This window comes from Ctenopharyngodon idella, chromosome 7 (genome assembly GCF_019924925.1).
Source record: "Ctenopharyngodon idella isolate HZGC_01 chromosome 7, HZGC01, whole genome shotgun sequence".
NCBI lineage: Eukaryota > Metazoa > Chordata > Actinopteri > Cypriniformes > Xenocyprididae > Ctenopharyngodon > Ctenopharyngodon idella.
In genome coordinates, this window is record NC_067226.1 from 31,443,531 (window position 1) to 31,459,044 (window position 15,514).

Below are 15,514 nucleotides of genomic sequence, written 5' to 3' on the forward strand. Positions count from 1 at the left end.
TTGATATTTTTGATATATATATACAGTGGACTACCAGTAAAATTGATAAAAATTTGGAACCAAAAATTCAGACACTTTGACCTGACCATGTTTTGCTTAAGTGTTATCTGACATAATTAAGATTATTTTTTTCTGACACAGTTTAACTCTGAGATCTTGTCATATTTTATTACCATTTTTTAAACTATAGTGAATAAACTGTATTAATGAATAAAATGTTCAAGGTATCTGAATAAATCTTGGTTTGACTGTGTGTATATTATATATATATATATATATATATATATTCGATCTTTAATCTTTGTTTAATTTCAAATATCAAATGTTATTCATTTTTGAATCATGAAAATCATTTAGTTTTCTTAAGGTTACAGAATTTGACCTGACTAACCTCAGCTTTTATATATTTATTTATTTTTAATTGCTGACCTGGATACTACAACAGTCCTAAATTTTTATAAAAATTATATATTATATTATCACACAGCTTTAAAATGTATTCCTGCATGTTGGTTGTACATCACAGACTTTCTTGTGGCATGTAAAAGTTTTTCAAAAATACTTAAAATATCCAGACAGCTACACCATCTTTTACTTTTCTCAGACCCCACAAAATATCAAAATGAATTCAACTCATTCAACATAACATGAAAAAAATAGTAAGAATTTAAGGTAACAGTTTTGCAATAGCATTGATATTAGGAGACACTGCTGTGCTGATACATCTTATGAAAGCACTGAAATGCATCATTCAGTCTGTTTTTGTTGTACAGAATTCCAAGTGATCCTGATCTAGTTTCTACTTTTATTGCCAGAAACAAAATAGCTGGCCATGTTATGTGTAAAATATCAGTTACATTTTTATTAGGGATGCCCCGATGTGAAAATTTTGGCTAAAACCGATAACCGATAATTCTTTATATTTGAAAGCTGATAACCGATATATTAACCGATAAATCTAATTCCAAATTTTTATATAATTTTTGAGAGCCTGATTACAAAATCAAAGTCTCACCATTAAAAGCGATGACCCAAGCACACAATTATAGTGTTCTCATTATAATATTATGTAGCCTATATGAAAGATTTGCGTTGTACATTGTACTTAACTGTATACTTAAGCAATTCAAAACCATAATGGCGGACAGTGCGCATCTGAAGTGTCTCAGCTGAAGGAAATAATCCATTATTTATCGGCTTTAATATATCGGCCAAATTTTCTTATCGGGCCGATAACGATAACATTAAAAATGAACATATATCGGCCGATACCGATATGGTGGTCGATATATCGTGCATCCCTAATTTTCAATGTAACACTCAAAATTTCACTTCTGTGTGAAACAGGATATTAACAACTAGAAATAACTATACATAATGTAAGGCAGGACTTGATTTTATACATCAGGAATTGATTGTAAAAAGTGGACATACCAAAAAATGAAAAATGAGGTCATGCCGAAAAAGAAAGTCATTTCAGAAGCGGAGTAATTTCTTTACTTAAAGCCTTTATATATATAATGCATTAGAAAAGTATTTTTAATGCATTCATTATTATGCCCTGTAATGCACCTTATAATGCACTGTATGGTCCTTATGAATAATTGTAACCACCGTAATAATACATTATAATGCTTATCTATTCATTGAACACACCTTTGGAAAGTATAATGCATTAAAACACATAACCAAATTCAGATGTAACAAGGAGTCTGCAAATACTATAATGCATTTTAACTTTGGTTACAATTATTTATGAAAAGATATAATGCATTATAACGTACACTGTAAATACCTTTATAATGCATTATACATAAAGACTTTAAGATACTGTTCTTTTATTTTGATGAAAGGTTAAAAAGTGTTACAGAATTTAAATTTTAGTACAGACCAAATTTTGTCCTAGTAGGAGGCAGTGGCTTTTGCTTTCTTTGGCTATTTTATTAAAAATATCACATCACCATTGCTAAGCTGCACATAATTTCCACTTTTAATCGAATAACTGGACGTTTAACTTGGGTGACCATTGGCACTGTTAGTAGCATGTACCAGCCTGAAACCCTCCCACATGCCCTCCTCCGCTTTAAAGACCACTTCATCCTTCCCGGCACTTCTCTGAAAAAGTGTTAAAAGGTGCCAAACGTTGGCCAACCACAACAAAGACTCTAAACCAGACGGCCTTGAGATGAAAATGAGGCACAGGCCAATGCAAACCATTGTGAACTTCCTGTCAATGGACAGTGGACTGAGAAAATGCAAACTGCCATTTCTCTTGAAACAAAACATCATTGTTCATTTGTTTCACCAATAAGCACAGCTTGTAAGGTTTCCTTTTTATTTTATTTCTTAAAAAAAAAGAAAAAGAAATCAATCATATTCTAAAAAGTCTATGCAACATATTATTTTCATAAATATTATATATATATATATATATATATATATATATATATTATATAATTAATATATTATTTTCTATATTAATTATATATTAATATATATACATAAAATAATATATTAAAATCTACATAATATATTATACATAACAGTAATATTAGTATATTTAAATTATAATATTAATATATAAAATAATATGAATCTATAATATTTGAAATATATCTTTTTAAAATGAATAAATATTTAGAAATATATATAGATATAAAATATAAATTTAAATATATAATAAAAGGCTGAAAAAAATTAAGATATTTTATTTTAGCTATATCACCCTAATTTAACAGATTCATTTGTCATTTATTAGATTGAAAAAACAAGCTGTAGCTGACAAAAAAATAATGATATTACTTTTATAGCCAAGAAGTAAAGCCAAATGGAAATGTAAGCTATCTCTGACCTCCAAAACTAACTTTCCATTCTTTGTACCCATTTCTTCCCAAGATACACACCCACCTATCTACCAACATTCCTGATATAATGTTATATTATTAAAAATGTGGCATCCCTGTAGTGCTCTGAGTGCTTGTATTTCACTGCCAGCTCTCACACTTCAGATAAAACACGGACTTGAAGCCAGACGCAACCCAACTCAAACCGTGCCAAAGAAAACCCAGAGCTTGGAGGCTCTCACAGATGAACAAATTATACTTAAATTTAGCGCACGGCACCCACGGCAAGAGCATTAGACTTGGTAGTTCTAAAATCCAAAACAAATAATGGCCGAAGTCAAAAACTGTTTGTTAAATACCATTAATTATAAGCTAATCCTGATTTGTATGTCAATTCTTGTTTAACGCTTTGTGACATTACCACCTGAATCATACAGTAGGTGTCAGACTTTCTGCTTTTTAAAAGGATAGTTCACCCAAAAATGAAGATTCATCATCATTTATTCACCATGTCCTTCCAAACTTAAATGAAAATTCATATTAAGCAATTTTAAAACTGTCACATCAAGATGTTGCACCAGGTTTGACATCAATGAAACCAATCTAGGACAAAAAGAAAAAGTGATACTGAATTTTGGTCTGTTTCTCACATAAAACTATTACATAGATTCAACAGACGTGGAATACAGTGCACGAGGATCACTTTCATGTTTTTATCCATTTTGGAGCTTGACATCCTCTAGTAGCTATCTGCTTGAAAAACAGCAGTAAGCTTTTCAAAACATTGAAGTAAGTTAAATAAATGCATAACGTCAGTAAAAGATCAACCGAGGTGAATGATGTAACTTACAGCATATCAGGGCAGTTGTCTGGTTTGTCTAGCAGTCCTCCCTCCATGACGAACCGCAGTACCTGCTCATTGGACATGCCCTGATAGGGCTGCTCGGCCAGGGTGGCTATTTCCCACAACACCACCCCAAAGGACCTGCAAGATGAGAACAGACGAGAACAGTTGGAATAGATCTACATTGAGAGTGACTAGGGACGTCAATTTACAAAAATTACAAAAAAAAAAAAACCGATAAATTAATCGATTAAACATCACTAAGTTTTCAAGTTACTTAACCAACACAAAAAAGGTGTAAAGCTTGGCTTTACAGTGAATATAGGGAATATGACGATCACTTAATATGCGATTTAAAATTTCCTGCTAAATTTGCTCTATTTTCATAGCGTGAAAAAAAAAACTGCTTTACATGATAATGTGATCTGTAAAATCATCATGCATTAACAGATAGACTTGTGTCATATATCGTTGACTAGCAGAATACAAGCATATTTGTTAGAGACCAAACTATACCAAGTATTTGTATGAAAAAGCAACGAACACGTAAACAGAATACACACGATGCTTTTGCGCCATGTTTTTGTGTGTAATTTCGTGAAAGATTAGTAAATCATAGTAGATCACATCTTTATTTAGAGCAGGTGGTCTCGAGCGAGCCCAAACACAACATACGACAATGTGTAGATCACGGAGAGACATTGACATGCTGCTTCGCTAAAGCTATAGGACTTCCAGGATCCGATCGCGTCACAATCATGACATAGTGTTTTCCAACGTCATTTGAAAGTTCAACCAATGGAAACTGGATCTCGGGTATGGTGGGTAGGGATGATGTGTAGAGACCAATCGGACACTGTTTTACAGCTGAAGCGTGCCATAGAACACAGCTGAAACAGCGCTGGAAGATCATCTTTCATCAACCAGGATCTTATTACTTGTTACTTATTCTAAGTACTGTTTGTTTACACAAGTAAGTAGTTATTATATTCAGTAAAATCACTTGTTTGGAGGTTTTTTTGGACCCTTGGTTTTGTTTCGACCCTTGGTTATGTTTCTATATAAACGGCTAGCCTACCTAATCCATCCACCAGCTTTAAAACATTTAGGGCTGCCCTCGACTAAAGATTTTTCTAGTCGACAAGTAGTCGATCATTTAAGCAATTAGTTGACTAATCTCACGTGTATATTAATAAGCCATATAAATCATAATAATCATATAATCTATACCGGTAATACACAGCCTAATCAGCGCTCAAACGCACACATAAAGCTTGCCACATTGCACCAGCAAAAGTAATGATTATGAATGTGTCGTGAAAAAAACAGCAAGAAGACTGTCTAAACATTTTAATAATTTATTGGTAATGTTTTGAGTGTTTTCGGGCAGAAAGCACATCCTGTTTGTTTTCTTTATTTTACAAAGGCACAAAGTTTTATTGTTATTGTAAGTGTACACAAATAAAAGAGTGATGTATTACCGCTTTACTTGACCTTCCATATTCCGCACAAACACTTGGATATGGGCCTAATAATAGCGCACATTTATCTTGGTTAACGTTAGAGTGAGGGGCAATGTGAAGTTGCTACTACTAATATGTTTCAAATGATAAGCCATATTTGAGGTCAATGGATGATAGGCGAACATTTGGATTAACTGCCAGACATACTGTAATTATCACAAGGGCCCGCTGTCAACTATCTGTCCCTCACGGACTGTGTGACTTCGCCACAAGTTTTTTTTCTGCTACTAACTGAATAATAAAAATTTTGGTCGACTAAGATTAGTCGAATATTAGGGGGCAGCCCTAAAGACATTAATACATTTAGAATACCTAACTACGACATGCTTGTTTCACGCGTTTTGCCACACAAACCTCAAAACTACACACTCTAATGACAACCATCAATAAGTTTTATAAATTAAATTATTATTATTATTATTTTTTCTTTCCTTTTTTAATGCCATGCCAGCTTCTATGTCTCTTTTCATGGCGAGAGCCAGGTTTAGTTATTCAAAATAAAACTAAAGATGTTTAAGATTCAATTTTTTCCCCCTAAAAACCTTAAGACTAAATTTGGATTTACTTGGTTAAAAACCTTTTCAAAAGTATCAACAAAATAAAACAATTTCCTTAAATGGGTGCAAGTATTACAGTCCAGCAAAATATGTTTAATGGACAGTTGATTCTGATAAAAATTTATGTGTCTTGAGTGTCTTATCATATGGAAGCTTGTTTCCACCACAAAATGAAAAAAAATAAATAAACTGATAATTGCAACTTTTTATCTCAGAATTCTGACTTTTTTCCCCACAATTGCAAGTTTATATCTCATAATTCTGACTTTTTTCTTTCAATTGTGAGTTCATATCTCACAATTCTGACTTCTTTCTCAGAACTGAAAGATGTAAACCCGTAACTGTGTGTTATAAAGTCAGAATTACTAGATATAAACTCTCAATTCTTAGAAAAAAGTCAGAATTTTGAGTTTATATCTTGCAATTCTGACTTTATAACTCGCAATTGCGAGTTTATGTCATGCAGTTCTGAGTAAAAAAAGTCAGAATTGTGAGATAAAAAGTCGAAATTAACTTTTTTATTTTTTTATTTAGTGGAGGAAACAAGCTTCCATACTATCCGCCACTGTGTGTAAATGACTTGATGATTAAATTATTATCGACAATTAATCGGTTGTCAATTAATCATTAGCATCCCTAATAGCGACCAAAGTGTCCCTTCACCAAGCGCTGATTTTCTAAGTCAGTTGAAAGCTGCTCACTTATAAAAGAACTGTTCCCTGAAGATGTTTTTTCAAGAAGTACCAATATTTTCACTGAGAAAGTAAGTGATGTGTGTTCTAATTACCTAAAACTTCCAAATGTGAGCAAGTTGTCATTATAACGAGTCATCCGCTCAGACAAATGATAAAATATAAGGTGGTCTGTTGATAATAAAGCTATTAAGCACATAACAAAAATACCTTCAGTCGTGCCTCACTCAAGTAATGTTTCTTTTGGTTCTCTTATTCTTATTATTTTTCTACAGATAAGTGTTGTACATCTAAATTAGATACAAACGCTGGCAAAAACTAATCATAGGTTCTGTTCCAAAAACCGAATGAGTGTGGTCTACAACTGCCTTAATATAAGAAACGCTTTACATTAGGCAGCAACTCATAAAACACAAATAAAATGATACATTTTTAATTGAACTGAACTATTTGCATCAATACTTCACAGTACTGAATAAAATTTACCTTTGTAATCCACATTTCTCTCGCACCGTTCACCTTATTGGATTTACTTTTTCACTGAGCTTGTTTATGCATTCTGCTGTTGCTTTTTACACAAAGCACATATGCGAAATAGCACTGACAGCTTTCAATTACACTGTAATGTTGAATAGCTACAATTACTGGCTAAAATTGAAAAGAAAATCCATGTAATAGAAACATCAGTATCAGTACCATTATCAGTGATACAGGCTTTCATTCACAGTGCTTAGTAAAAAGATGGATTTAACTTTTGGATTTAAAATAAAAATAAGTAAATGTTGTGTTTGTGACATACAGCCACGGATCAGTTACGCACTGCAAAGGCGGCATAAGTGAAAGCACAATAGCGTGAGCTGCCACACCGCCTTCCATATTCAACTTACGGGAAAAAAAAAACGGAACTGGCATTGCGTCAGTTCCGTAAGTTGAATAGGGAAGGCGTAGGACGTACAACGTAAGCTTTTTGAAGAATACGGAAGGCGGTCTGGAGCAAGCTACATTTTTTACTTCATAACTTGATAAATATGGATTTTTTTAAAAAAACATTTTTACACAAAAGCAGGACACCTGCTAGAACACCTTTATTAACCCCCCGGAGCCGTGTGGAGTACGTTTATGATGGATGGAAGCACTTCAGCTCATACTCGTTTTGGTAACGGCCATTATAAAGCTCGGATGCGTCAGGATATTTACCGATTGTGTTTGTTAGAAACAAGAAAGTCGTATACACCTAGGATGGCTTGAGGGTGAGTAAAGCTTGGGGTAATTTTCATTTGAAAGTGAACTAATCCTTAAAATACGGCCATTTTATTCTAATTCTGATCTTAACAACTGTCACAGAATTTTTTTTACAATGGTAAATTTGTAATTACTGGCGAAACACTACTCCACTCCTATGTCTGATCCTTGTGTAAAGTTTAGCAGACAGACATTCCTTATTATCAAGGCCTGACGGTGACCCTGGACAGACATGAAAGGTGAACTGTTAGGGCAGACTCTCCAAACACCTGGAAGGAAACTTGAGAACATTGTAATTAAGTTCAATCCTCTTCCTGAACAGGGAGTACTTGATTCTGATCCTTAACAAAAGATTTAAGAGTGAACCTCCCAGCGAGTCCAAACAGCTACTTATCATGACACGGGAGGACGAATCGGCTAAAGATTCCTTGAGGCTCTGGAATGCCGCTCATATCAGCCGCAGCTGTTGCAGTTTCCGGAAAAGCGTGGTCTAGACTCCCCGAGGTTTTCTTTGAAAGTTTTTCAAATGAGACTAGCATATGAGGGAAATGTTTCTAGCTCATATGAGGGCTGATGAGGCTTGATTGCCAGCTTCATTTGAAATATAAGGAAAGATGTTTCTCCTCATTGCCTACCGCATTAACGTATGCACTGTGTAATGGAAAATGTGTGTTGAGCTGTGCGAGTGTGGTATTCATTTCTCGTTAAGCTAGCGCAGGAACTGTAATGGTCTTTTTTTCAAACACAGATGTCGTTCTATAGCTACGGTGACTGGACTGATGCACTGATGCTATATTGCGCACTATATGTCATCTCATTTGATTTCTCTATGCGTTTTGAACATCATATAAACATGCACACACTGATTCTCTGTAGAATACATGAAAGCTTACCAGACATCAGACATTGTGGTGAATACTCCATCTTTGAGGGACTCGGGAGACATCCAGCGCACAGGCAGCAGTCCCTTACCTCCTTTTCTGTAGTAATCCGTCTCATAAATGTCCCGGGTCATGCCAAAATCTACAGTTTGAGGATAAATGAAGTGAAATTACTAAGGTTTCATAGTTTTACTTGAGATTTAGCCAAACAAAATGAAGAACATTTACTGCATTTTCAGCAACTTGTTATTTACTTATTATAGTATAAAAAAAAACAAAAACAAAAATTGGCAATTCGCAGATACTAAAAGCTGAAATAAATATTTTGCATGCTACAAGTGAATATATAGGCATAATACAGTATATAAAAATGCAATATAACGATGTAATGGAAATATAATTGAAAGTATGAAAGATGGATAAATATTTTGAAATGTTTGCCATTATTTACCGCTAGCGTTTTAATGTAAGTCTATCATATCTGATTAAAAATTACAAGGTAAAAAAAAATGAACTGAAAAAATGCATGGACGAAAAATTTACAGTCAGATCAATGACATGCATTTAAAAAATAGATTTCCATTTCATAACAAATTTAAAATAATGAAAATTATTAAATATTGATTATATCTATTTGATTTAGTATTTAATTTTGTTTTGTAACAATGAACAATAATGCAAAATGTCAAAAGATGTTAAATCTGACGTGATTATCAATATTTATTGTGAAATGCCCATAACTTAAGATAATTAAAATATGCTAAACCCTCTCAGAGACGCTATGTCTCAAAACTCATTCTGCTACTAAAACATAATAAAGCTAAAATATAAAAGTTGGGCGACTAGTCCCTATTTTAAAGCGTCTTAAATAGTCGTACTACTTATGAATACTTAATTCATATTGCACATACAGTTGTTGAGAAAAGCAAATGCATTTTTTTCTCATTTCATCACATACCACCAATTTTGACGGTAAAATCCTCAGCCACCATGCAATTCCTTGCTGCCAAGTCTCTGTGAACAAACTTGTTGGCATTGAGGTAAGCCATGCCATCCGCGATCTCTCCTGCCATCTGAATCATCTTCTTCAATGGTGGCAAAGGCAAGCTGGAGGTGTTCTGAGGAAGGACGAGGAAGAGGAGAATGACACTGGGGCTATGTCCAAAACCCAGAGAGTCTTATGTGTTTCATGCTGAAACTTTGCATCAAGAAAATTAGTCTCAGCCTCAGATGTCACTCCCACGTACCGTGGGCTAAACAACTCATGCATAAGCAATAAAAAATGCGAAACACTTTGGGAGTTTCAAAGTCGTCATCTGAATTCGACAGGATTTCTGGGCGACGCGTGTCGCGTTCTTTAAAGGCCCGCTGTAGTGCCTTTAAACGCGCAGCATTATTTAATGTGTTGACGTAATTTCTACTATAACAGGAAGACAAGGCAGGACAAATCAATCAGCTCCTCCCCTTTTTTAAAATAGCCAATAACATTTCATTTATATCACAGCTCAGCCCAGAGCCGTTGAGCTCAGGAAAGCCACAGTTTCCTCCTAATCTCTAACCGTTTCTCCTCCTAATCTCCTACATATCGCTTTAAAATACAGCATTCTGTGCAGAATTCAAACGGGTCCGATACGTTTTGTGGTCTGGATATGATCCACTCTGTGCTCTCATGTCTCCGGACCGGAGCAGACCGTGTGCGCTGAGGCGGTTTGCGTGACACTAATGTGAAACCAGACTTCATTTGCCCCAATTGTAAGCATATTTACACTGTCTGAATTGTTCCCTATCCCCTATATAATGCACTATGTGCCATTCACCATGTAGAAAATAGTAAATGTGTGAACAAATGACCGATTTCAGCCAGATTCAGCATCTATTTATAATGTGAGGGGCGGGACACTTCAAATTCTAGAGAGCATTTGATTGGACAGAAAATCGGACGAGAAGCTGAAGTGCAGCGTGACGTCATCAAAATCATTGATCCATATTGGCAGAAGTGAGAGACTAAGTTTTGAATGCTTATATCTTCTAAATGTGAATTTTGTCATTGTTTTGGAGCACACTAGCTTATAAATAACAGTAAAACTAACATTTTCATACTAAAAGCCAAAAAATTCAATTTTGAAAGCTGTCGTGATGCCAAACCCCCTCATGGAAAAGGAAAGCCGTCGTGTTTACAACTGTGACAATGAGCGCTTAACAGGATCAACTAAACACTCGATTTTCATAAGTATGTGAAGCTCGTGCCGCCTTTATTGCAGTAAACTTGCACAACGTTCTTGAATGAATAATTTATTAGATGCATGCCGTTCTGTTATTATAGGGACATCGACTTTATATTTTCACGCCGCTAAACATGTCGGTCAGTTGTCCTATTGGGTGCTTGAAAGATGCAATGGAGTCTGGCTACGTGAGACTACATGCAAATGGTAAACACGATTGAAATCAATTTGGAGATGAGTTTCCCAGGAGTGCATGTGGAATTGCTGCCTGTGAAGAACGATTCATATCAGTCACTCTCGAGGTTGCATTTATCATTTAGGATGCAGCCTATGTTGGTGGTAGTACACATCAATGCAGCACACTAGGTTTTGGAATAGAATTGGAGGGGCTTATAGACTAGAGGCTGCGTTCCAGGAGAGCCCTGCAGTGAGCGATCCATTTAGGCAAAGAAATTAGCAGTGAATGTGCAGAAGATTAATTCTGATTAACGGAAATCGCTCAATTATGCATCATAATTCCACTACGCTTCCAGGTGGCAGTCTTTAACTTGCTAGAATTTAGAATAACAGTTCAGAATAAACCAGTCTGATTAGCCAAATATTTGAGCAACGATGTGAAGATGTCTCATGTGTGCCTGTATTCACCTCAGCGGATCGAAGCGAGCGCAGGTAACTCTTCAGATCCCCTCGTGTCATCAGCTCCATGATCACCAGGGTGGGCTGACCCTGCGAGACCACGCCCAGTAGACGCACCTAAACCAATCACAAAAGACATCACAGAGACTCACCTCTATTTAGCAGGTTTAAGGCTACTTTACACCAATACTGCCAATATGCAGAGCTAAGGTTGTCAAAAGTACCGGTACTTCAGCACCAAGTCGGTACTGAAATGTTAAAAATGTGATGATACCAGCATTTCCCCCTAGTATTTTGAGCACTGTTGTGTGATTCTGACTAACTTAAACACCTCTGATTGGCTAATGTGTTCACACGCTCAACAGATATTTCTGTGATTGCCTACAATGATCAATACTTCAAAAACGTGACCGAGCGCTTACGCAGATACACACAGGAGCGTTTAAAAGTGTTTTGAAAGTTGTATCTGTGTAAGCACTCGGTGATAAGCGTGAAAGATGTCTATGTACAACGTGTTTTTGAAGCGTTGATCATTGTAGCCAATCACAGACATAACTGTTGAGCGTATGAACACAATGACCAATCAGAGGTGTTTAAGAATCCGCTCAACAGCGCTCAAAATGCTGTCACATTTTTAACATTTCAGTACCAACTTTTGACATCACTACTAGCATAAGATGTGATTTGTCATGAGTTCCTTGACTAACCACATGGTGACAATTGAACTCCTTCATCACGGAGGCTTCATTAAGGAACTCGATGCGTTCATGCAAGCTAGCCGATTCGTTGACCGTTTTGATGGCCACCCTGGTTTCCGGCTCATCTTTGACAACACCTTTGGCGATGCCCTCGTACACCATACCAAAGGATCCTTGTCCAAGCTCACGGCACATGGTGATTTTCTCTCGCTCCACTTCCCATTCATCCGGCACATACACTGCAAGCATAAATAAGTTAGTCACAAATATACTCTACATTTACGAAGGCGATGTTTAAGTAGAGTCGATCCTGCCGTTGACTGAATACTCACTCTCTGCTGCGCTGAAGTACTCAGGGTTAACGGATGCGTAAAGGACTTTTCCAAGCCTGTCACTGTTTCTGTAGATTCCAGAAAGCACTTATTTAGCAAAAACAGCACTACAACATTTAATAGAGAACAATTGGGAAACATTTCAATATAATTACTTTGTATTACAACATCTGGAATGTCTCAGATAGGTGCATTTCATCAAGAAATGTTGTTAAAAAAGTAATTATGAGAATATGGTGAGTGTAGAATGTTAAAACTGGTACCGTTTCTTGCTCACAAAGATGAAAGCCACTGCACCGAAGGCGGCCATAATCAGGATGATCGGGATGATCATGAAGTACAGAAAGTGCTCATAACCTGATTCTTGAGTGTGCAAGAAAAAAAAAAAACATTTCAAAACTCAATAATGTGTCAACAAATTTCGAAATTCTCAATTTTGGAATTGAAAGGGATGAAAATCATGGTAAACCTACGTTCGACCTGAAGCACGTAGAAAGCTATGGGTTCAGTCCACGACCCGTTTCCGGCAAGAGACGTAGCCCGCACACGGGCAGAATAGTTCCCAGGTCCCAAATTGGACAGTTTCACCCCTTTGTGCTCCCTGTAGTGTTGGCGGGATACACACTCATGCTTCTCAGGCTGTAAAAGGAAAAAACAACAACACAAAAACAGAACAACACATAAATCAATAGTTGACAAACTAGTTAATAATTACTGCAAAAATGCAGGAAGAAAAAAAAAAAAACGAGCAGCCTTGAATGAATTAAAGTCTTAAACGAAAGTAAAGAGCTGTGAGAAAGTGGGACGAGTGTGAGATCCGCGTCCTGTGCAGCAGCGGCAGCTCTTAAAGTGACAGCAACCAATTCTGTCTGTCATTGAAGATAATGAAAGAACAAAGGTAACAGAGAAAAGTACTCACTGCTCTTGACTAAAGAACTTTTGTAGTTTAATAATGATTAATCTATATTTCATTTATGCTATAAATTATGCAGTGCAGACTGTTTAACTTTATTCAATTTCTGTATTTTTCCTATCTGTTAGACAGGTTGGAAGGGCACAGGTAAATATGACATTTATTATGGGTTTATGTGAGAATTGTTCTAAGTTTACTTAAATTAAAAGCTGTTATATTATTGAAGCTTTTGAATGTTGAATGGCTATAATTCATGTTTAAAATTGGGGGAAAAAAATCAATATCATCGAGACATCAGTAGCTGTATTAGTATTATTGATACTGACCTTCATTCATAAAAAGATGCCATTAAACAAGTATTTAAAATATACTGTCTTCATGTTGTTTCTTTATGTTGTTTTAATTCGGAGATTAACTGTGAAATTATTACATTATAAAATATATTAAAAACATATAAAAACTTAAGTGTTTTTAATTGCGATTAATTGTGATTAATCACAGAATTTTTTTTTTGATTAATCGAGTTAATTTTTTTAATTGATTCACAGCACTAATATTTATTTATTTATTTATTTATTTTTATTTATTTAATTTTTTTTCTCCAGCAATGTCAACTGGTATAACTTCTTACTTCTTAAATATATATTTTAAAAATAATAATATATAATGTGCCAAACTACTTAATTTACATTTTTATAAAAAAAACAAAACAAAAAAAAGTACTAAAGTTTGTTTCAAAATATTACTGAAATACTTTTTGAAAGACTTGAATGTTACAGCACTTGACATTTTTAAGTCAATAAATCAAAGATTTTATAAAAGCTTGCTTAAACATATGACACTGATTGGGTGATTAAAATTCAACAGTCACCTCTGTCCCAAGACGATACTGAATCTCATACAGCAGGATCAGGCCGTTGGGTTTATGCGGTTCAGGCCACTTCAGGAACACCGAATCCTCCAGACCTTCCCAGGTCACTGGGCCAGGAATGTCATCAGCTCTTTCTACAAGAAAATGAAGAAACCGAAAGGTTTGACATTGATATTTTATAGTGCTTCACCGCCGATTCCATGTTCATGTCCTGATCTTACCTGCCGGTTTGGTGCGGGAAAAGACAAAGGCGGCCGCGCTGCAGTGCCGAACCTCTTCATTGCAGGCGTGCACGTCGATGCGGTACACAGTAAAGGGCTGCAGGCCACCGATGTCAGCAGTTCGCTCCTTTACCTTCCTCTCTAGAAAGGAAAATTCCCGTCTAGGCGGCTGATCATCTGAGTAGTTTCCCTCCGTCATGTTCCAGTTTCCCGGCAGCAGAGCGTGGATGGAAGTTGCATTGGCCACGCCAAACAGATCTCGCCGCCGCCTGTCAGGAGGTCTGAACGAGAGACATGAGATATATTGGAGCAAACATTGAACAACTTCTGGTGTTGCAGAAACTGATTTATTTTCTTTACTTTTTGACGTGCCCTATGATGTAAAACTGCTTTTACAGTTATCTACTTACAATGGAAGATGAATGTTTCAGTTAAAGCTCTTTTTTCAAACCCTATTGTAATTGTTAGAATTTCTAAGGATCAGCATTCTCCCCTAAAAGCGATCGGGCAGACCAAACCGTAAGTCGTGGAGACTTTAAACTTTGAGGGATGGTAGTACCCACCCCATCTACAACATCACCAAGACTCGCCCCGATTGGCCTAACGGTGGTGCTACAGCTGTCAAAAGTACATAATGGCTCCTAAACCGTTCATCGCAGGCTCAAGTGTTTTATATCATTGGAATCACTGGCTTAAGACGAACAAAATGCACATTGATTTGGATTTGATTGTCGCCCTGGTAAAATTTTCGGGTATGTTGGATTTTTTGAAAAAACAACTTTTGTTAACTAGTCCTAGGTTTTAACTAGTCCCTGATTGGAAACAAACCAGCACAGAAAGATTATCTGGTGTCTGATTGTCAATAATTATTGAAAAAGAGTCTAAATTTCGATTCACGTCCGCGAAGTGAGTGTGGGCACATTTACTAAAACAGCTATCCCTCTTGAATGGAATGAGATAATTTGACCAAACTTGGTACACCTAAGTATGGGCTTGGTCTGTGGTCCCGTGAAAAAGGACGTGCTGACTGGCCACTTAG

The 15,514-nt window shown here is 35.9% G+C and overlaps 1 protein-coding gene across 1 annotated transcript in view; it reads right to left on the reverse strand.

The window, feature by feature from the left end:
• The window catches only part of igf1rb (insulin-like growth factor 1b receptor), a 99,436-nt gene that overhangs the window by 7,268 nt on the left and 76,654 nt on the right, over positions 1-15,514 (reverse strand). The window contains exons 11-20 of the mRNA XM_051900605.1: positions 14,476-14,756; positions 14,255-14,388; positions 12,944-13,109; positions 12,734-12,833; positions 12,471-12,538; positions 12,148-12,377; positions 11,450-11,557; positions 9,541-9,700; positions 8,595-8,724; positions 3,694-3,828 (exon numbers count right to left, since the gene is read on the reverse strand). Of these exons, the coding sequence (XP_051756565.1) occupies positions 3,694-3,828; positions 8,595-8,724; positions 9,541-9,700; positions 11,450-11,557; positions 12,148-12,377; positions 12,471-12,538; positions 12,734-12,833; positions 12,944-13,109; positions 14,255-14,388; positions 14,476-14,756 (1,512 nt within the window). The remainder of the gene's footprint in view (positions 1-3,693; positions 3,829-8,594; positions 8,725-9,540; positions 9,701-11,449; positions 11,558-12,147; positions 12,378-12,470; positions 12,539-12,733; positions 12,834-12,943; positions 13,110-14,254; positions 14,389-14,475; positions 14,757-15,514) is intronic.